Below are 21,127 nucleotides of genomic sequence, written 5' to 3' on the forward strand. Positions count from 1 at the left end.
ACCGGAAGTGAGTAATAGGAAGTAGACTACGGAAGACAATACGGTTACATCCAAGCGTGGGTTCCGAGGGTTCGGAGTCTTCTGTGCAAACCGGTGTCAGGCGGCGAGGAAGGGGTCCCGAAGCAAATGGCTTTCCCTGAGCCGAAACCACGGGGCCCGGAGCTGCCGCAAAAACGGGTGAAGACGCTGGACTGCGGGCAGGGGGCAGTGCGAGCTGTACGATTTAATGGTGAGCTCCCTCTTCATTCCAGGTTCTCCTATCTTCTGAGGTCCGAAGCCCTATAATCCCTTCCTGATGTTCCCCAGTGGATGGCAATTACTGTCTGACGTGTGGCAGCGACAAGACCCTGAAGCTGTGGAATCCTTTGCGAGGGACGCTACTGCGGACTTACAGTGGTCACGGCTACGAGGTGCTGGACGCGGCCGGGTGAGCCGGGGGCCAAGCCGAGATACGGGTGCAGAGATCGGGATCTGAGGTCAACACTGATCTTGCCTCCTCTGCCCTCCAGCTCCTTTGACAACAGCAGTCTGTGTTCCGGCGGCGGGGACAAGGCGGTGGTGCTGTGGGATGTGGCATCGGGACAGGTCGTTCGCAAATTCCGGGGCCACGCGGGGGTGAGTACAAACAAGAAGAGGCCTCATTACAGCGTGGGTGGAGGAGAGGACCCGCATTATCGTGTAGGTGGTGACAGGAAACCCTTCCACCCCTACCCATCACAGAGCAAGGATCCTTTCCCCACGGCCCAGCATGCAATTTCCCCAAAACCTTTCACCTCCTCTATCCCTAGCCTTTGCTTTTCTTTTTTTTTTTTAAGTTTTATTTATTTATTAGAGAGAGAGAGCAGAAGTGGGGGCGGGCAGAGGGAGAGGGAGAAGCAGGCTCCCTGCTGAGCGGGGATTCCCTATGTGGGGCCGGATCCCAGGACTCTGGGATCATGATCTGAGCTGAAGGCAGACACTTAACCGAATGAGCCACCCAGTCACCCCTCCTTTGCCCTTGCTTTAACCTGCATCTGGAACCCTGCCTTTATCCCAGTCCTCCAAAGTCCAGCCTCCTCTGAGTGGCAATCCCTGTTTCTCAGAAGGTGAACACGGTCCAGTTTAATGAAGAGGCTACAGTCATCCTGTCTGGTGAGTCTGGGGCCTAGGCAGGGTACTGCCCCTGCAGCCCAAACCCGACCTCACCTTCATGCTGGCCCTTACAGGCTCTATCGATTCCAGCATACGCTGCTGGGACTGCCGATCGCGGAGGCCTGAGCCAGTGCAGACGCTAGACGAAGCCAGGGATGGCATATCCAGTGTGAAGGTGTCAGACCATGAGGTCCTGGCAGGGTGAGTGGAGCCGGGACCTCACCCCTCCCCTGGTGCCACTGGGGATCACCACTGCCTCGCTACTTAGATTAAAATCTACTCTTCTCACCTCAGCTTACAAGGCCCTGCACAGTGCTCTCTGCTGATCTTTTAGGTTTTATTCATTCCAGGTCTCATTTTTTTTTTTTACTATGCCAAGATGCTCTCACCTCAGGATCTTTGCAATTGCTCTTTCTCTATCTGGACTCCCTTTCTACTTACTCAGTGTTTTTGAGCTCTCTTGCATACCCCTTTTTTAGTCAGTGAACATACAGCAGTTAATGAGATAGGGAAAAATCTCTGCCCACGTCAGGTTGATATTCTATTGTAAGAGGCAAACAATGAAAATTCCCAAGCAGGGCTGCCCATTTATTGCCACAACCCAAAGGAGTGCCGTTCCCACCATGGTGGGGCGGGGGCGGGGGGCGAGTAAGTTTGGGCTTCCCAGCCTAGTGGCTGGTCCCTTCCCACACATCTCCTGGACCACACGTTTGTCTCCTTATCCTTCAAGTCCTAGTTTAGAGGCCACCTCCTCGGGGAGGCCTTCCTAGATTACACTCAGCAGCAAGGCTCTGTGATGGCAGAAAGTGCTCCCGGCTTTGTTGCAGCTGTGTCCCAAGGACTAGCCCAGAGACGATGCTCAGTGCATATCAGAAACCGATGGAGTAGGTCCTGATTGGCCCTGGGTGTAAGTCTCAAAGCCAGTGCCTTGGAATTCCACTCAAAAATTCATTTCATTGTTTATTTTCCGTGGCTAGCTGTGAGAGTGAGCATGACAGCGAAGGGTGCACAGGAAGGGCAAGCCCAGCCTCGCTCCCCACCCCCTCCCCAGGGTCCTGGCAGGGTCAGGGAGAGTACAGGGACTGGAGCCATGGACCTCCTGGCCCCAGGTGTTGCTTCAGCTGGATCCAACCTCTTGCAGCTCCGTGGACGGCCGGGTGAGGCGCTATGACCTGAGGATGGGGCAACTCTTCTCAGACTACGTGGGCAGTGAGTGTGCCAGGGCTGTGGGGCAGACAGGGCGGGGGGGGGGCAGGAAAGGGGGCCCCAGCCTCACCCACCTGCACCCCTCCCCACCCCCCAGACCCCATCACTTGTACCTGCTTCAGCCAGGACGGGCAGTGCACCCTGGTGTCCAGCCTGGACTCCACGTTGCGGCTTCTAGACAAGGACACAGGGGAGCTGCTGGGCGAGTGAGTCCTCGGGGTGCTGGGCCCCCCACCCCACCCCTGCTAGGACCCAAGTCCTCCTGACCCCACCCCCCGCCCCAGGTACTCAGGCCATAAGAACCAGGAGTACAAGCTGGACTGCTGCCTGAGCGAGCGTGACACACACGTGGTCAGCTGCTCCGAGGACGGGAAGGTGTACTTCTGGGACCTGGTGGAGGTGAGCCTCCTCACCCCGACTCCTTACCAGGCTGCCTGCTCTCAGGCAACTCCCTCGCAACTCCCACACCTGCACAAGGGAATGCTATTAGAGCTGGGGGCTTGGAGGAGTGAGTGAGAAGACAAAGCAGGAAGGGCATTCCTGGCAAAGGGAACAGTGTGTGCTAAGGCTTGGAGGTGTGGCACACTTGGGTCAGGAGACGGAAGGACTGTGGGATGGCAGCAGCGATAGGGTCAGACTAAGCAAGCCCAGCCGACCTAGGGACTGACCCTGGGGGGAGCGGGGCCGACAGCCGCATCTGACCCCAGCTGAGATGGGGCAGTAGTTCAGAAACCCTGAGCTACCTCTGAGCATCCCCATGGTTTCTGGTCCCAAACCCTGTGAGCCCTGTCCTGCTGTGTCTCGGCCTGGTGGGGAGGTCAGGCTGGGAACAGACCATCAGTCTGGCCTCATGGGGTCAGGGCTGGGGCTTGGCCAGGGAAAGTAATGCCCCTAAGAGGATGGAGGAAACTGGGGGGCCCTGGAGACTTGAGGGCCCAGCTTTCTCTGCAACTAAGAATGTGCCAGTGTTCTACCTACTTCTCTAGAGTCTGTCAGACTGAAAGTCACCCTGAAGGGGGCAGTGCATGGAGGGACATTTTTGAAGTGGGAAGAGCAATCGGGGGCAGGCTTGAAGGACCGAATGTGTTGAGTGGTGACTGCAAGCTGATGCAGGAAGTGAGCACAGAGGCTGCCCAGTGGGCCCCTGGAGCCTGGACAGCGGCAGGGTGGAGAAGCCAGGAACGGACGGGACATGATCGGAGCAGTGTGGTGGCTGTGAATGCAGATCCGGACGTGGTCCGAAGGCCGGGCCAGGAGCGCTTGCCGATAGATAAACAGGGTGGGAAGCGTGAAAGAGGAAGACTCCCGAGATGCTTGGCCTGAGCCACACATGCTCCAAAGGATGGAGCAACTCAGGGATTCATTTTGGGGCAGCTGAGGTTTGCAGTGCCTGGGAAGCCATTAGAGGCGGGTGGCTGAAGGTCAAGAGAGAGGGACGCACGGATACCCACTCCCCGCCCCTTCCCTCCACAGGGTGCCCTGGCACTGGCCCTGCCCGTGGGTCCTGGCGTGGTGCAGTCACTGGCCTACCACCCCACAGAGCCCTGCCTGCTGACCGCCATGGGGGGCAGCGTCCAGTGCTGGCGGGAAGAGGCTTTTGAGGCTGAGGGTGGCACCAGCTGAAGGTGGGGACCCACTGCCACCAAGGACACGGACACAGACTCAGAAGGATCACAGAGACCATTTATTCTAGACACGAGGCTGATCGAGGAGGGACGGAGGGGTTGGGTGTACAAGCTAATAAATAGAGGCGAGGGGGAACTTCCCTGGAACCATAGCCACTCAGTCGTCATTCTTCTCAGGCACAAAGGCATCTCTCTTCTGGGCAAAGGTTTCAGCCACAAGCAGGGGGAAGACCAGGGAGGCATCGGCGTAGACCTGCAGAGGGGACCTGGGTGAGCCACAAGGCCCGTGGCTGCACTCTGGGAGACTCCGCGCCCCAGCCAGCTGACCGGCCCTCACCTTGACAGGTTGGGCATCCGCCCGGATCTTGCCCCAAGACACTGCCTCGTCCGGCCTGGCGCCAGAGTCCGAGCCATCGAACTCCTGGGCCGTGTTGATGTAGACAGAGTAGTCGGCCCCGTTCCGCTGTGGGGAGGGGCAGGGTGAGCTGGTCAGCCAGTCGCGGCACATGGGGGGGTAGGGCGGGGGCTGCATGGGACCCATGGCACCCCCCCCAACTGATCCCAGGTGGTCCAGGAAGTAGAGCCGGGGTACCAAGATCACACTCAGTGGCTGCCCAGCCTCAAACTACCTAACCTCTGCAGAGGCTGAGGGCTGTGTCCTGCATGCTGGAAGCCCATAGTGGCCCCTCACTCCACAGGAAGGGCCCCACATCAGTGCGTGAGCAGAGTGCGAGGTTGGGGGTTGGTAGGGTTGATGGGCAGAGCTGCCCCAAACCCACCTACTAGGGAGCGACAACTGTCCCACAGCTGTTCAGCAAGGGCTGCCACCACATACGAAGACGACTCCCACCCTGGTCCTGGCCCCATCATTCCTCCCGGACCAGCCACTTGTTCACAGAGGGCGCCTGTAAGCACGCAAGTGGCCGCCCTGGAGGCCTGGCTCTGGCTGCTGGTTCACCTCCCGCTCCCCTTCACCGGCCTGCTAACTGTCCCTGGACTTAATTCAGGCACCTCAGAGCTTTTGCCCACTGGCCGTTTTCTCTGCTCACCGGCTGTCTTTCCCAGAACCTTGTTTCTCTTGCCGTCATGTCGACCCTCATTTTTTCCCACAGCAGTTAACTGCCACGTGACCTACATGTCACTTGTTCGCTGCCTGTCTCCCGGACTAGAACATCAGTCTAGGAGGACAGGGATCCCTGCCTGTCTAATCCACAGCTGTCTCCCTGGCACATGGCATAGGCCTAGTGCACAGGTATGTCTGCATGGCAAGCCCGCATACCACCCTCACTAGGGACCGGGTACTCTGTCCCCACTCACCATGAGGTTGGCGTTGGCAATATGATGCTTGACCAAACCCCCGCCCAGGATGATCATCCCAGTGCTCTTGGCAAAGATGGCCTGTGTGTTGATGAGCCGCAGGTCTGGGAGAAGAGTGCTGGGGTTAGGCTACGGACCCAGCCAGCCCTCCTCCCCTGCTCTGTGGCCCCAGCACCTCACCCTCGACGATGTCCAGGACCAGGCCGGGGTTCTTGTAGGAATGGAAGAAGATCATGTCGCCCAGGGAGCCATCAGTGAGCGCTGGGCTCAACACAGGGATGTGGTTCTGGGGAACAGCAAGACAAGAGCGACTGGAGCTCAGGGCCCAGTGGGGGCAGGCTGGTCCCCATCCCAGTGGCATCCCCTCCTCTGCCTGATTCTGGGCAGAGGGCTTAAGTTGTCTGGGACTCAGTTTCCTCAACTGTAAAATGGAGACAGCAACAGCACCTCCCCCACAGATGAAGAAGCATATGTGATGAAACCAGACAGAACACAAAGGATCGTGTAGCTCTCACTACTCTTGACTGCTGGACCTCCGCGTGGGAGGTGCATGGGACCCATGGCACCCCCCCGCAACTGATCCCAGGTGGTCCAGGAGTAGAGCCGGGGTACCAAGATCACACTCAGTGGCTGCGCAGCCTCAAACTACCTAACCTCTGTGTCCGGTTCCTCACCTAAGAGTGGAAATGATGAATTGGTTCTCCAGGTAGCGATGAAGGTGAAACAAGCTAATATGTGCCAAGGCCTGGTATCTGTGCCCCACCCAGCCCCTCACCTTCTGGGCCCAGTAATACACTGATTCTGGGTTGTTGATCTCCTTGCCCAGGCGGGCAATCATCTTAGAAGGTGTCCACTTCACACCCTAGGAGGAAACATTTGACTTCAGCCTGCAGTGCCCCCCCTGACTCCTACCACGCCGGCCCCCAGGTCGCTCCTGCCCTACCTCCGTGTTCTGCTCCAGCACCATCTGGTCCAGAATGGGCATCAACCAGTCCTCAAACTTGCAGTAATTGTCATTGGGCACCAGTAAGTTTCCAATCCTGTGAAAATGAGGCATGTGGGCATCGGGCCCCAGGACCCTCCGCCCAGCTCCCTTGCCCGGCACCACTCAGGGCCCCCAACCTGTTGATCCCGTTCTCACGTAGCTCCTTCCCCCTGAGACTGAAATCGCCCAGGTACGTGGGTGCCAGGCACTTGATAAAATCTTCCTCCACACCGCCAGCCGTGGTCACTAAGACGTCCACCTGCAGCCACAAGTCAGTGAGATTGGCCCAGAAAAAGGGCCCTGCCCTCATCCCAGGTAGGGCTCCTAACTCCCAACACTAACCCAGTGACCCTTGGGGAAAGCTCTACTGCACAACAAAAGTAAGATCGTGTCCCTCTGCTTAAAACTGACCCTGTCTCCCTATGTCATTTAATGACCAATAATTTTATTGCCCCCATAAGACCTAGAGAGGCCAAGGCCACAACCCCACCAGGTCCCCACCATGTTGTGCTGCACGAGGTAACGGATGGTCTCACGGATGCCTGAACTGATGAGATTGGATGTGTAGCCCAGAAAGATGGTGCAGCCAGTAAGTGGGCGGCGGCTCTTGGTCAGGTCTGCATGGTGGTCTTCGTCCTGCGACAGCGGCTCTAGTTTCTTCTCTATCTAGGTGTAAGGGCAGGGTCAAGTTACCCTCTGGCCCCCAAGCCCTAGCATCTACCACTTCTACCTGGAATACATGGGGCCAGGGAACGAACGCCCCCTGTGCAGGCTCTGCCCCATCCACAGCCCAAATCTCAGGGGCACACGCTCAGGTTTTACCCCCTTTCCAAGGAATCGCAGAGCACGACTTTTGCAGGCCCGGTCCCCTTCCCCATCCGAGCCTGACTTAGGTTCCTCAACCGCACCGTTCTGAACACTTTCACTCGTTACCTACGACCCGCCTCCTATCTAGAATCAGTCCCAACTTCATTCTGATGGTAGGATGTTTTGGGGATGAGGGGACGACGTCCTCTCCCCAGCACAGAAACCGCCGCCCAGAGCGGGCCCTGCCTCTCTCCACCTACTGGACCGCCCCTACACCCCTCCACCAACACAGGACACACCGCCTACTCAAGGGAGCCCCGCCCCCTCCAAGTACTGCATTGCCGCTACTCTAGGCCACACCCCCTCAATCCAGGAAGTTCCGCCCCGGGCTTCACCATGGCGTTGACTTGCTGCACTGCGCGCCCGAAGTTGGTGGCCTGGAAGCCGGTGGTGCCGAAGGCCTCCAGTAGCGCACGGTAATCCACGCCGCGGTTGAAGTCGTAGCCTCGGACTTGGGAGCTCTCGGAGGGCAGCGCCGAGCTGTGCTTCAGCACAGCGGCCAGCGCCGCCGCGGGTGCCTTTCCCTCCGGAGGACCCTCCATGTTCCAGCGGCCGCACTCCCAGATCACAGCCGCCCCGGGCCAGGCCTCCAGGGGCCTCCAAACGCACTAAGCCTCGGCACGCGCTTCTGTACGACAGTGCGGGAAGCAGGGCTCGGGAAAACCTGCAGAAGGGGACGGGAAGTTGCTTAGTCACATGACCCTCTTTGAGTCCCATGATCCAGGGCGCGTTCAAACTTGCGCGTGCGTCCCGTATTACGGAAGCCGCGAGGAGCCGTTATTCCCTGTTTCTCGTTTTGACAAGCCTGAGATGAATGAAGAGTCCTACTTTCACTGCCGCCTGCTGGAGACCCACCGCGTTGCGCGGCGCTTTCCTATTCGTTTCTGTCCCTTTGGGGAAGGAGGATGGCTTCTTAAACGTCGTCCTTGGATAGGATTCGAGTCATCAGGAAATGTCAGATAGGTTCTGCCCCTGAGCGTCTCTCGTCAAATGGTTTAGTGATCGCTGTCCGTACCTCGCAGGTCTCCAGAGCCTCCTCCACATGCTGCGTAACCCTCTGGTCTTCCCCGGGCTGTTGCAGCTGTCACTTCTTCTGGGAAGCCTTCCCTGACCTTCCTCTGGGTAAGGGACCTCCTCTGGGATCCAAGGCTGACCTCTCTTTCCCTCCAGCAAGACTGTGAGACCCTCGAAGGTGGGGTCTGTATCTCATGAGCCCTCCTAGCCCTGCACAGGGTCTGGTCCGGGGGGAATCTTTTAACCAGGCATTCTACAGTTTATGGAGTCTATACTGTACGTAGGGCTCTGTGTTTGGCGCTTCAGATTTATCGGTGAAGGAGATGCAGACCCTGCCCTCCTGGAGTCCACAGTTTGGGGAGCTAGAAAGCTAACAACGATAGTGGTAAGTGCTCTTGAAGATTCAAAAATGATGATGTGTCTTTGAGATAGGGGTGGATGGAGGGGGAGGTGGCCTTATTTGCAGGGACAGGTGGTTGGGGAAGGACACCAAGGAGGGGACATTTGAGCCAAGGCCAGAAAGCCAAGAAAGGCCCCATATGTGAATATTTGGGGAGGCCATTCCCCACCATTGGGAAAGAGAACTGCCAGTGCAAAGGTCCTGAGGCCAGAGATTAGCCCACTTGATTGGAGGAAGAGAACATTCTCCTTGACATCTTTGACGGTCCCCACTTGGATCTCAAGCTCACCACCTCAGTTCCCACTCCTCCTAATCCTGATCTCCCTGCGGTCTTCCACATCTCATCAAAGAGCCCTCCGCTCAGCAAATAAGCCCTCGGTGCACCTAGTAGGCTCAACACTGGAGAATTGAGCTTGACGTCTCCCGTTCTCTCACACCCACACCCATCCCTCAGCACCTCTAACAAGTTCGACGCACAAAATAGGTCCCAAATCCAGGTGCCTTTTTTTATTGATAGAATTTGACATATATTAGTTTCAGGTGTACAACATCATGATTGGGTATCTGTATCCAGGTGCTTCTCTCCATTCTCACAGCCTCCACGCTGGGCTACCCTTCCCTCCAGTCCATCTCCCGTCTGTGGCCAGAGAGCTCATGAAACAGAAGCCAGACAAATCATTTCTTTCTCAAACTCTCTTACAGTGGCTTCTCCCTAGGAGTAAAATCCGGGGTGTTCACCGCGGCCTGCGAAGGTGCCTGCTCACTTCCCTGTCCTGTCCCACCACTTGCCCTCACTTCCTCCTCTCCGGTTACACCAGCCTCCTCACTGTCCTAGAACTCACCAAGCTCATTCCCTGACCACGGGACGATGCACCCACTGCTCCCGCTGCCTGAAATACCCTCTTCTCCAGCTTCTTCTCCTGAGTCTCTGTCTAAATATTACCTCGTCCAAGAGGCCTGCTCTGACCACCCGATTCCACCCTTACCTTGCTTGTCATTGTCTCTCAAAGCACTTAATACATTTTGTTTGCTGTTGCCTGTCCCTCCCTGATGAGAACGGCAGCTCCAGGTGGGCAGGATTGTCTGGTTTCACTGCTGTTTCTCTAACTCTGTGCAGTGATCACATACTGTGATCTCAGCAAATATGCTGAATGGATGAATGAACCCACACAAGGGCATCAGGGTGATCCATGAGGAATGAAGGAGGGAAAGAGGTGGATAAATGAATTCAGGGGCTCCCGGCTGGCTCAGTCGGTGATGCTTGTGATCCTTGATCTCGGGGTCGCGAGTTTGAGCCCCACGTTGGGTGTAGAGATTACTTAAAGATAAAATCTGTTAAAAAAAAAAAAAGTGAATTCGGAGCAGGTAGAAAAGGTGCCAGAGCAGACAGTAGTAAGGAAGATGGGTGTATTCTAAGTGGCTGGGAAACCACTGGAGAGTTTTAAGATTTTTTATTTATTTGTCGGAGAGAGAGAGCACAAGCAGAGGGAGCGGCAGGCAGAGGGCTCCCTGCTGAACAAGGAGCCGGACGCAGGACTTGATCCCAGGACCCTGGGGTCATGACCTGAGCCAAAGGCAGACGCTTAATCGACTGAATCACCCAGGCGTCCCAACCATTAGAGAGTTTTAAAAAGGAATGAGAGACTCTGATTTTTTTCCCAATTTTTAAAAAAAAACCTTTTATTTTTAATCTCTACACCCAACGTGGGGCTCCAACTCACAACCCTGAGATCAAGAGTAAGCACGCTCCACTGACTGAAGCAGTCAGGCACCCCACCCATTTTCTATTGTGGTAAAACATATATAACATAAAACTTATTACCATGATCATTTTAAAGTATACAGTTCTATGGCATTAAGCACATTCGCATTGTTGTACCATCCGTCTCTAAAATGTTTTCATCATCCCAAAATGAAACTCTGTCCCCATTAAACATTAACTCCCCGTCCCCCTCCCCCAGCCCCTGCCACCCACCATCTACTTTGTCTCTGGATTTGACTCCCCTAGGGACCTCACATAAACGGGATCGTAGATTATCGGTCATTTTGTGACTGGCTTATTTCACTTAACATACGTCCTCAAGGTTTATCCATGTTGTAATGTGATTTATTTTTTACCAGACCCCGCAGGCTGCCTTGAGGAGAATGGGGGCAGTGGGGAAGGGCAGAGCAGGGAAGACGAGGGCAGAGGCGCCTGCGCTAGTCCAGGCCAGCAGAGATGGGAGCAGGACCTGGGACATGCCAACAGACATGGAGAGAAGTGACCAGACTGAGAACCTAATTTGAAGTTGATCTGATGGCTCCTGAGAAAGGATCAGACGTGGGGACACCAGAAAGAGAGGATCGAAGGAGTTGAAGATTTGGGCCAGGGAATTTGAGTGGACGGTGGTGAATTGGGGGGTAGAAGGTCTGGGGGAAGATAATCCCGAGTCCAGCTTTGGCCGAGGTAGGCAAGAGACCCCTGAGATCCCAGGATGACAGACTGAGGAGGCAGGAGGCTCTTCAGGTGGATCTGAAATCAGGGAAGGCTCAGGGACCGGGACGGAGAGAGCCATCAGCATAAGCAAGTGGACGGAGTTATCTGTGGGTAAGATCCTGGGTGGTGAGTGTAGACAGAGGGGAGAGGCAGGGCTGCCCCTGAGCCAAGGTACCATACACTCTGGACGTGGTCGGGGGCAGAGGCCAGCAAAGGAGGAGTGTTGGGGGCCATTGGCAGAGGATCAAGCAGGTCAGTGAGAGGCCAGGGCCCCTCCGCTCGCCCAGCCAAGGTGACATGTGACACCAGGGCAGCCACTGGGCCCCCTGGGGCAGGGACCCCCTCAGCTGAGGCAGCTGCTGCTGCTGGTGACATTTCACTCCATGAGTGTCCTGGCTTCAAAGTGTCTGCAGGGGTGGGGGAGGGAACGGAGCGGGGCTGGAGAGGCCAGGCTGGCAGGGGAGGGAGCCAGGGCCCGGCTGCTGGAGGACTGAGCAGTCAGGCATCAGCCAGAGGCCTCAGCTGAAGTATGTGGTCCTGACGGGTCGGGGGCCCGCCACCCCCTTCCTACAGTCCCCAGGGGGCACACAGGAGGTGATTAGGGGACTCTTGGATAGCCATACAGCTCGGGGTCGGGAATGAAGCCCACTGCCTGTGACCCTGCTCACTTCCCTGCAGATGTCCAGCAAGGGGGCCACTGGCAGCGACATCGGGCAGGCCCGCCGGGCCGTGGAGCAGCTGCGGATGGAGGCGGGCATCGAGCGCGTGAAGGTAAGGGCCGGGGTGGCACGGGCGTGTCTGGGCGAGGGGGCAGGTGGCCAGCCCGGGCCTGGCTGACCAGGCTGGCCTGCAGGTGTCCAAGGCGGCTGCCGACCTGCTGCAGTTCTGCACGGAGCAGGCCAAGAGCGACCCCTTCCTTGTGGGCATCCCAGCGGCTGCCAACCCCTTCAAGGAGAAGAAGCCCTGCGCCATCCTGTGACCTCCACGGCCCCGACCGCCCAGGAGGCCTCAATAAAAATGAAGTGCAGGATCCTCAGGACGTGGCTTGGCCAGGCTTCGGTGGGGGCAGAGGGGGCCTGCACTGGGGCCACCCGCACACCTGGCGCAGTGCCCCCGTCCCCCACCAACTCTAGGGTCCTGGCCCCAGCAGCACACACATCCTGCGCCCCCGGATGCATGAGCACGCACCTCCCCCACCCCCGTGGGGTAGCCTTAGCAGATCCCCTTGCCCACTGCACAAACACACCCAGGGTCAGAGCCCCAGTCTACGTGCCAGCACGCATCACACATGTCTTCCTGTCTCTCTCTCTCTCTCTCACACACACACACACACACACACACACACACACACACACACACGTGCCATTATACAAACGTGTGCACATCCTCAAGAGCCTCCTCCTTCCTCACACACAGCACGTCCAGCAGCACACAGATACACACAGACAGGGTTACGGTCACAGCGCACACAGCCAGACCCACCTCCCCAGCGACACACACACACGTGGTCATGAGCGCAGGAAGGCTTGCGCTCAAGCAGGTACACTCGCACCTCGATATAAAATAGCATCGCACAGACTCACACACCACACACCTCCCAGTCCCAAGCAAGCACAGGCAGGGCCCTCGGGGGACACCAGTACATCAGGTTTATTTCTCCTTTGCTCTCAAGGGAAAGCGGGTATCCAAATCCTAGCAAAAACAGGGCTCCAGGGAGGGGAGCAGTCCCCTGGGTGGGCCTGAACACCACGCTCACCTTCCCTGGTGCGGGGCACAGCCCATGGGGCACAGCTCACCATGGCCCGGACTCCTTGTGCCTCAGGGCTTCGGGACAGGGCAGAGGCAGCACCAGCATGCGGGGAAGGTCCCCCGAGAACAGAGGCCATGGCCCAGCCTGTGGGCCGGCAGATCCCCCTCCACATCGGCGTCTGCCCGCTCAGGCCTGCAGCCTCCAGACCTCCAGAGATAGGCCCCCAGAAGCGGCGACCACCAGGTTGCCCTCCGCGCAGATCTGGGAGGGCAGGGCAGAGGTAGTCAGGGGCGCTCTGGGCAGCTGGGCAGGGCGCATAGGGCAGGGCCTTACCCCATTCAGCACATTGTTGTGGTTTCGGGTGCAGATGGTCTTCGGCGGATCCGTGGGCACGTGCACCTGGTGAGGGACAACAGGCGAAAGGGCGAGGGTCAAGATATGCACCGCCAGCTGGTGGGGCCAGGGTAGGGAGGGGGCCTGTCTCGGGGCCTCACCCGGATGGTCTTGTCGGTGGACGTGGTGTACAAGGCCCCCAGCGAGTGTTTGATCCCTGTGATCTGAGACCTGTGGCCCACATCAAAAGACTGCAGAAAGGAAGGACAGGGGACACTCAGGTAAGGGCTCGCCCAGGGTCCGCCCGCCAGCCACCCAGGGGGTCAGGAGGTAGGGAGGAGGCCCAGGGACAGTGGGGCAGGGGCAAGCTCCCTGGAGGACCCGGACAAGCTGGAAGCGGCCGTTGCGGTTGGCGAAGACGTGCAGCAGGCCCTGGTTGTCACCAGCCCAGAGCTGGGGCTCCTGGTAGGACATGCAGAGCAGGTAGGAGTCCAGCTGTGGGAGGGATACAGGACAGAGCAGCTCAGACTAGGCCAAGCCACCGCCCCGGTCCCTCTGGACCCGCGGGGAGGGCCCACCTGCAGGCGCTGCAGGACGCTGTTGGCCCGGCGGTCGAACACCACGAGCGTGTGGTCCTCGCTGCCCGAGATGATGTGCCGGTCGTCCGCCAGCAGCGCCAGCACTGCACTGGAGTGCAGCCGCCGGCTCTTCAGCAGGGCCGGGCCAACTTCGGGAGTGATGCGGGAAGAAGGGAGACGTCAGAGCCCCCAGGGGGCCCCCCAGCCTACACGAGGACCCCGGCACCTATCCCACTTGGCACCACCCTTGGTCTGCTGTGCCCACCCCCATCCCGTCCCTCTCCCCTCCTGTCCCAGCTGGGCCTGGGCCACCCAGCACCCCCAGATCTTGGCCCTCCCATCCCCCCATCCCCCAGATCTTGGCCCTCCCATCCCCCCATCCCAATCCCGTCCGCTCAGTACAGCACAGTGCAGACCTCAGCAAGTCCCAGCAGAAAAGGCTTCCACCTGCAGGCAGGTCAGAGCCAAGCTGCCCCCTCAGCAGCCCCCCACCCGCCTCTGGCCCCACCTGGGCAAAGACCCCCCCCCAGCCCTTCAATTAAAATAAGAATGAATAAAGAAAGAAACAACGGGAAAGGCCCTATGTGCTGGGCAGTGTTTTCGTAGGCTTTTTACGTCAACTGACATTTAATCCACCAAGGTTCTTACTGTTCTCTCCTATTAACCCTGTGGGGCTGGAGTTATTATCCAGATTTCACAGAGGGGGAGACTGAGGTTTCAAGCTTGACAGCTAGGAAGTGGGGGAGCCAGGGTCCTAGGGGCTGCTCCACCTCCCACAGTATTGAGGCCCAGAGGGCCTCCCATCCTCCCCGACACCCCAGATGGAGGGGGGGTGCCTCTGCCCCCAACCCACATCCCCCTCAAGCTGCCTTCCTTGTCCCAGCACAGCAGGGGCCACTTGGGAGTGGTCACCATCTGGTTGTGACTGTCATCCCAGCCAGGCTATGAGGGCCAAGGGTCTCCTTTCCCAGCACGACCCCGGAGACCCCAGGCGGCTCTCCTCTCCCCACCTGGTTCCCAGGGCCCCCGGCCCACCTCTGGGGTCGTAGACGGTCACTTTCTTGTCATAGGTGCCAGTCACGAGGATGTCAGGCCGGTAGGACAAGCACAGCACAGCCGCCTTGCCCCTGGGAACACATGGACCCCAAGGCTCGGGCTGTGACTAGGTGGGAACCCAGCCCGGCCCCACCTCCCCGCCCAGGACCCCACACACTTTATCTCGCCGAACTGCTGCCCATCAGCCGCCATGTCCCAGAGCTTCACCGTGCTGTCCCAGGAACCAGAGCACACGCGGTGGTCCAGCGCTGCCAGCGACCACACCCAGCCCTGCAGACCGGACCCCGTGGTCATCCCCATTTCAGAGGTAACAAGATTGAGGGTCGGAGGAGGGAAATGACTGACCCAAGAACCCAGAGCAAGTCCGCTCCAAGTAGAGGTCAGGACTTAGGTCGGTGGGTCTGACTTCAGAGCCGAGGAGCTGAGGACGTGCACGCCCACAGAGAATGATATTCCCAAGTCAAGTCCCTGCCAGACTCAGCACCCGTGGTGGTTTGAGGCCACCTAACAATGTGACTAAAAGTGGGGCCTCCACTCCATGGAGTGAGCGAATGAAGGGCTCTCCCTTGGTTTCTTCACTGGGAAACAAAAAAACTGGGCACAAAAAAACAACCCTGCCTCAGGAGCCAATAGGCACAAAGCACTGGCTGGTGCCTAACTCATTCCTCACCAGACTCTCTGAGGAGAGTGCCGCGTAACTGTGTCCGTGCTACAAATGAGGACACTGGAGCACAGAGAGGTTGAGTCCCTCGCCCAAGGTCACACAGCCAGGGAGTAGCAGAGTGGGGATTTGAGCCCAGTGGCCTAGTTCCGAGACCAGGCTCTTGACCACCTGCCTAGACCACCTCAATGACTGGCGGTGGTGCTCCTGCACGGCCGCCTCTCATGAGCTGACAGCCATGCGCAGAGCTTTGTGATCCCCATGGGCAGCCTCGTAACTGCCCTGCCCTACGCCTCTCAAGGTATACCTGATGCGTCTTGAGTGCCTCCTGTGTATCCCAGCCTAAGCAAAGCTCTACGGCATATTCATCTCATTCATCCTCATCCTAACTGAGCCCTAGACACAAGTAGAAACAGAGGCCCAGAGAAGTCCTACATCTCACCCCAGTGTCACACGAGCAATGGCAGAGCAAGATTTAAATCTATGATGTCTGGTGCCAAAACTCATGCCCTTAACCATGGCACCCTACCCAGGCCCCACCCCTCGTGCCCCTGTCTGGCCTCCTAACCCCTCACCTTGTGGGTACTGTTCTTCTCGGTGCCCAGGGCCTTGACTAGAACCTGGCTGGGCTCCACCCCCAGCTGCCGCAGGTCCCACAGGTTGACATTGCGATCTCGGGAACCTGACAGACAAAGCGCTCCACCCTAAGAAGAGAGTGAGGTGGTGGTGTCGGAGTCACCCTGACCCACCCCTGCCTGTCCCCCACCGAGCCCCACCTCACCTGGAGCAGCAGCACCGAGTCAATGGAAGCAAAGTGCCCATCAGCCAAGCAGAAGTACTCAGCCCAGCGCCCATCCTCCGCCCAGCGCGACAGGTGTTGCTCCAGCTCGATGCAGGCTGTTGGCCAGTCGAAGTCCTCCTCTGTGGGGCATTGTGAGCAGGGTCCCCAGTGGGCAGGCATCCTGACGTCCACACCAGCTGTCCAAGCCCACCCCTGGCTTCCAGGAAGCCCAGCCTTCACCCGACTTGGAGAAAACCCCACCTGGATCCCTCACCCCACCCAAGAAGGCCCAGGATCTAGCTTTGGGACCACTGGCCACCCACCTTCCAAGCAGGTCTAGGACTACTCACCCCAGTTTCCAAAAATGGGGTAACTGGAGCCTTGGGACCACCTTCGCAGGCCTGAACCCCCAACCCAAGTGTGGAGGATAGTAGCCTCAGGATGTTAAGGTCCTGCCTCAACCCCTCAGGCTGTGCATCAGAACTAGGACGCTTTGCCTCCATGATCTTAACCAAACCAGGGAAGTGTTCCCAAATTGGTGTCTGTAAACTTGGGAACTTTGTCGAGATGCAGAACTCAAACGCTTGCAGAGATTCAGTGGTATTAATGGAGCTCAAGCAACTGTTTATCAAGCTGTTCAGGAAAGCCCCATCAATTCAAGGTCACCAAGCTGTCTTATCCCCCAGGGATCAATGACCTCAGGGGCAGGTGGAATTACCACCAGCCCCTAAACGAGGCTAGACCCTGGGCTTGAGGATCGATCTGTGATTGCTGGCATCAGGGATCCTAACCTCTAAGATGTAGCTTGGGATCAAATGTTGCAGGCTCTGGGCTTTTAGTCCCTGCCCCAACCCTACCTGGGTCAAGACTGTAAGGGCGAGGGGCTTTGGCATCACCAGTTGGCTTCTTGGCCTACCCCGAACCCCAAGAGATTCCAACAGCTAAGACTTCCAAGTCCCTGTGTCAACCCCCAGCCAGGGGTCAGGGCCGTTGGTACCACCAGACCCCAAGCCTGAGGCTCGTTGGATCCTGAGTTCAGGGACCCCAGCCCCCCACGGCAGATTTCCACAGCCCCAGGACCCCCAGCGTCTGGCTCACGGTGCACCCAGAGATCAGGGGCTTTGGCACCACCGCTAACTACCTCAGCCTCCACCCAAGCCAGGACAACCAGGAGGCCTGCTCCACGGCTGTGCTCACAGCACCCCAGCCTAACCTGGGCAGCTGACCCCAGCCCCCAGGCGCGCGCACCTTCCACCACTGGGTAGGGCGCGCGTACGCGGCGCTGCGCGCGTAGCCTCCAGGTGACATGGTCACGCACGAGGTCGCGCAGTGTGTGGCACACGCGCGGCAGGACATGGAGCACCAGGCGCGCGTCTAGGTAGGCGCAGATCTCAAGCAGCAGCTCCGGAGGAAGGCTCAGCAGTCCCGGGACCCCCACGGGCGCACCCTTGGACGCCGCCCGCAGCTCCAGGGCGCCAGGGGATGCGACGGGCGCGGACAGCAAAGGGGCGCGTGGGGGCGCCTGCCCGACTTTCGGCGGACTGAGTACGCGGGCCACGTAAGCCTCGGCCTGCGCGTCCGGGTCGGGCTCCGACTCCGGGTCCGAGTCATCTTCCCAGGCGCGGGGATCGTCGCGCGGCCCTGGGGGCAGCTCCATGGCGACCGGGTGGGCGCGGCCAGCCGGGCCCTGTCAGCCGAGGGCCCCGCGTCCCGTCTCCTAGGCAGCGCGAAGGCACTTCCGGCGCTGCTTGATGACGTTGAGCGCTGGTCGGAAGCGAGCGGCACGTGGAGAAACAGGCTGGATCCCGGAATCCCGCTGTTTTGAGGGCTCCCGTGGTGCAGCTTCGTCGGCCTTGGGCTAGACAATGCAGACTGCTTCTAACAGCGTTTGTTAAACAGGCAGCTGACTCTGGTTTGACGCGGCTCTGTCAAAGGCACCTCTCACAGGTGACACGGTGCTTAGAAATGCAGTCCCTCGGAGTTCACAGTCTGGACCATACAGGGATTCCAACTCCTGACTTTCCTTCCCGGGGCAGAAATGTTCAGTTGTACCGCAGAGGCCTCAGATTCTCTTAAATTACCTAAAAATCGTCCTTATGTCTTATTTACTCAAAGTGTCTTTTGAGCGAAGCAGTATTAACCGATCCATATAAAATGTCTCAGAGCACTTGCCGTTCTGCCTCTGCAGATGCCCAGATATGCTGTTACCACCTAAGCGGTGAGGCCTCCTCACAGTCCCCTACTGTAAAGCCGACCATTTTACCAACGTTCTCTCTCCCCTCCCCACTTTTTCCTCTATGGGACATATCACTGTTCCGCTGTTTATTTCCTATGCCCTCACTAAAATGTACACATTTGTCTAATGAATGCTGGATATATGGCAATGTCAGCTTTTTGTTTGTTTTCCCAAGTCGATGCAGGGGACCTTCGGCCCTGTTGAGGTTGCAACAAGATTTTATTCTGAGGCCGTGTGTCCCAAGAACTTCGCAATTTCTCATTTGCCTCAGTAACTGTCTCATACACCTCCCACAGGCCAAGTGCTAAGGTTCCTACAAAAAATGTATAACCTGCCCAGTAACCCAGAGTTGTGAGGTTAGCCAAAGATGAGAGTGCTGCAAGACTCTGCCCCTTAGTTTAGTCTAAGGCAGATGGGGATCTTGAACCTGGGCTGTAACCCTAACGGCTCCCTTTTAAATTGAGCTCAAGACGTTCAGTGGCTATAACTACATTCCAGGGGACACACGACACGTGCATGTTACCACATTCGATCTTTGTCCTTCACATTCAGCTTCCCATTTTACTGGGAAGAAAAGTGAGAGGCTTGGGGTCCCAAGAAATGTGCCTGGTTAATTGCTTACTTACTTCCCTACTCCTGAATTATTTCCTGAGTCCTGGGCATCCCCATTTCTAAGACGTCCCAAGCCCCCCTCCAGATCTCTTCTCTACTGCCAAAGCCAAGGATACAGGAGGCCAGATGGAGACCAAGGGTTTCACAAGAAACTGATCTTTACTCAACAAAGTTCTACACAAGTGGAATCTCACGCCACCTCGGCGCCAGTCCCCAGCACAGCACAGTAACAAATGGACAGACCCTGGAGCCCGTAGGAGGAAGAGGGTGAGGGGGAAGGAGGGATGTGGGACAAAGGGGGACTGCAGATCGAGGCCAGTCAGGGTCCGCAGCCCTGGGCAGGGGAGAGGGTTGAGAAGCTGAAACTTCGTTGTGCAAAAATCAACCAAAAATAAATTAAAAAATTAAATAGTTTTCTTAAAAAAAAAAAAAAGAAAAGAAAAAAAACTAGAACCAGGCTCCCCTTCCCTGAAGGTGGCTGGAGCGCCCCCATCCTGGGTGGAGAAGGGGTTACCAATCCCATCAGACACCCAGTCCATCCACACACCCCAAGACCCAGCAGAGGATGCTCCAAAGAACTGGATTACCAGAAAATTAAATGGTACCTAATTTTTTTTTCCTTTTTTTTTCCTTTTTTTTTTTTTTTTTTTTAAACAAATGGCTTCCAGAGACCTGCTGGAGTTTCACAGGGTAGGGAAGCCAGCAGAGTTTATGGAATGTGCACCAAGTGCCCCTCGGAATAGAGGCAGGGCCTGACCCTGTCTGGAGAAGACACAGGGCTATGATGGGATTGGGTCCAGGGCCCTGCAGGGATGAACAGAACAAGCCCCGGGCTGTAGGAATCCAGTCAAAGCCCCACAAAACTCCCAAAGGGGCCCCCAGAAAAGTAAAAGTAGGGGAGAAAAAAAGGAAAACACTAAGGGGGCTGCAGGGCCCAGTTCAGTTTTGAGGCCAACTGGGAAGTAACCACACCCCCTCCTCTAGGGGTGCCTCCCGCACCGTGACTGCACCCCCAACCAATCCCAGAAGGTCCCCTGGAATCACTGCCCCTGTCTGGTGGGGTCTTGTAGCCCACTGGGAGCTGTGATGAACAGGAAGCTCCAGGGACAGAGAATGGGGTCAGCGGGGGTACCACGTTCTCCTCCTCCAAAGCGCTTCATTTCCTTCTTGCTGGCAGAGCCTAAGCTTTCATCCTCTGTCCCCCATCGATTAAAGGCCCCGCCTGCAGCCCTCGAATTAAAACTCAGGCTGGAACCTGAGAGGAGGGCTCTCAGAAGCACAGAGAAACGGGCCGCCCTTGAAACAGACTTGCTTATGGAGAGACACAGGGGGCAGGGGGCAGCAGCTCCGGCTGCCCTCAGCTCTCTTCAGGAAGAAGGCCCTGGCCCAGTGTCTTCAAAAGTCACTGGAGCACAGCTGCGGGGGAGGGGGGGGAGGAAGGGGGGGCAGGGGGAGGGGAGAAGAAAGGGCAACCTCTGGCCAGACCCAGCCCCTCTGGCCGTCCCCGCTCTTCTGGCTGGGACCGAGCAAGGGGGCCACCCAGGCTGTGGCCGCCACCGAGCTGGCAGGAAGTGTGCGGAGCAGGTCCCGAAGCGTGCGCGTGCTGACTTGGCGGCCTGGAGACGGCCGTCCTCTTCCCCCGCCCCAGGGGCCCGGCGGAGGCCCCCAACCCACCCAGCCCTCCCCAGTCACCAATGCCGGCAAAACAGCAGAAGCTTCTTAAACTCTAGATGCAGGTTACACGGAAGGCCTCACGGGTTAACTCAGGGGTTCACTAATTCTACTGTCTCCATGCAGTCGGGGAAATGGGGGGGCGACCGGCCCAGCCTGGCAGGCTGCAGCGCCGTACATGCGTGTGTCCGCGGGTGTACGTGCGAGCGTACGTGTCTCTACAAGGACCCCCCTCCCCGCCTGCTTTCCCCTTGCCTCAGCCTGAGCCGGGATTGCTCGGCCGTGTTGAATCTTCCCTCCCGCGAGGCTGGCCCAAGGGGGCTGCCTGAGGTGACCCCGACTGAGAGCAAAGGGCCCTTGCTGCCAAGAAGTCCCACCCCCCCTCCCCTGTTTGTAGGATGAGTGTGGAGACCCCACCCACCTGCCCG

General features: G+C 57.9%; 5 protein-coding genes across 8 annotated transcripts; 3 read left to right on the plus strand and 2 right to left on the minus strand.

Annotated features, from left to right (window-relative positions):
• The first annotated feature begins 29 nt into the window (after positions 1-29).
• WDR83 (WD repeat domain 83) lies at positions 30-4,114 on the plus strand. The gene is made up of 9 exons (XM_027584329.2): positions 30-229; positions 307-427; positions 510-615; positions 1,083-1,131; positions 1,206-1,332; positions 2,273-2,340; positions 2,435-2,543; positions 2,622-2,736; positions 3,811-4,114. Exons 1-9 carry the CDS (start codon positions 127-129, stop codon positions 3,958-3,960), a joined length of 948 nt encoding a protein of 315 aa, XP_027440130.1. The 5' UTR covers positions 30-126; the 3' UTR covers positions 3,961-4,114.
• Positions 4,000-7,995, minus strand: DHPS (deoxyhypusine synthase). Of its 2 annotated transcripts, none has more exons than XM_027584327.2 (9): positions 7,467-7,995; positions 6,766-6,926; positions 6,402-6,523; positions 6,223-6,319; positions 6,055-6,141; positions 5,460-5,565; positions 5,280-5,383; positions 4,300-4,425; positions 4,000-4,215 (listed from the first exon to the last, which is right to left on the minus strand). In XM_027584327.2, exons 1-9 carry the CDS (start codon positions 7,846-7,848, stop codon positions 4,120-4,122), a joined length of 1,281 nt encoding a protein of 426 aa, XP_027440128.1. In that variant the 5' UTR covers positions 7,849-7,995; the 3' UTR covers positions 4,000-4,119. The 2 variants fall into 2 exon arrangements, with proteins under 2 accessions (XP_027440128.1, XP_027440129.1); XM_027584328.2 differs by having other exon boundaries at positions 6,766-6,930; positions 7,467-7,815.
• Positions 7,996-8,113: 118 nt separating this feature from the next.
• On the plus strand, positions 8,114-12,028 carry GNG14 (G protein subunit gamma 14). Of its 2 annotated transcripts, XM_027584332.1 has the most exons (4): positions 8,114-8,253; positions 8,452-8,530; positions 11,700-11,792; positions 11,875-12,028. In XM_027584332.1, exons 3-4 carry the CDS (start codon positions 11,700-11,702, stop codon positions 11,998-12,000), a joined length of 219 nt encoding a protein of 72 aa, XP_027440133.1. In that variant the 5' UTR covers positions 8,114-8,253; positions 8,452-8,530; the 3' UTR covers positions 12,001-12,028. The 2 variants fall into 2 exon arrangements, with proteins under 2 accessions (XP_027440133.1, XP_027440134.1); XM_027584333.1 differs by lacking the exon at positions 8,452-8,530 and having other exon boundaries at positions 8,116-8,253.
• Positions 12,029-12,890: 862 nt separating this feature from the next.
• Positions 12,891-18,425, minus strand: FBXW9 (F-box and WD repeat domain containing 9). Of its 2 annotated transcripts, XM_027584326.2 has the most exons (10): positions 17,429-18,410; positions 16,181-16,320; positions 15,975-16,103; positions 14,896-15,008; positions 14,718-14,809; positions 13,683-13,831; positions 13,486-13,599; positions 13,266-13,355; positions 13,105-13,170; positions 12,891-13,032 (listed from the first exon to the last, which is right to left on the minus strand). In XM_027584326.2, exons 1-10 carry the CDS (start codon positions 17,835-17,837, stop codon positions 12,958-12,960), a joined length of 1,377 nt encoding a protein of 458 aa, XP_027440127.1. In that variant the 5' UTR covers positions 17,838-18,410; the 3' UTR covers positions 12,891-12,957. The 2 variants fall into 2 exon arrangements, with proteins under 2 accessions (XP_027440127.1, XP_027440126.1); XM_027584325.1 differs by having other exon boundaries at positions 13,486-13,831; positions 17,429-18,425.
• A 1,664-nt stretch (positions 18,426-20,089) lies between these two features.
• LOC118356049 lies at positions 20,090-21,118 on the plus strand. Its single transcript, XM_035722550.1, has one exon. It carries the CDS (start codon positions 20,115-20,117, stop codon positions 21,099-21,101), a length of 987 nt encoding a protein of 328 aa, XP_035578443.1. The 5' UTR covers positions 20,090-20,114; the 3' UTR covers positions 21,102-21,118.
• The last annotated feature ends 9 nt before the right edge of the window (positions 21,119-21,127 follow it).

This window comes from Zalophus californianus, chromosome 1 (genome assembly GCF_009762305.2).
Source record: "Zalophus californianus isolate mZalCal1 chromosome 1, mZalCal1.pri.v2, whole genome shotgun sequence".
Classification (NCBI taxonomy): domain Eukaryota; kingdom Metazoa; phylum Chordata; class Mammalia; order Carnivora; family Otariidae; genus Zalophus; species Zalophus californianus.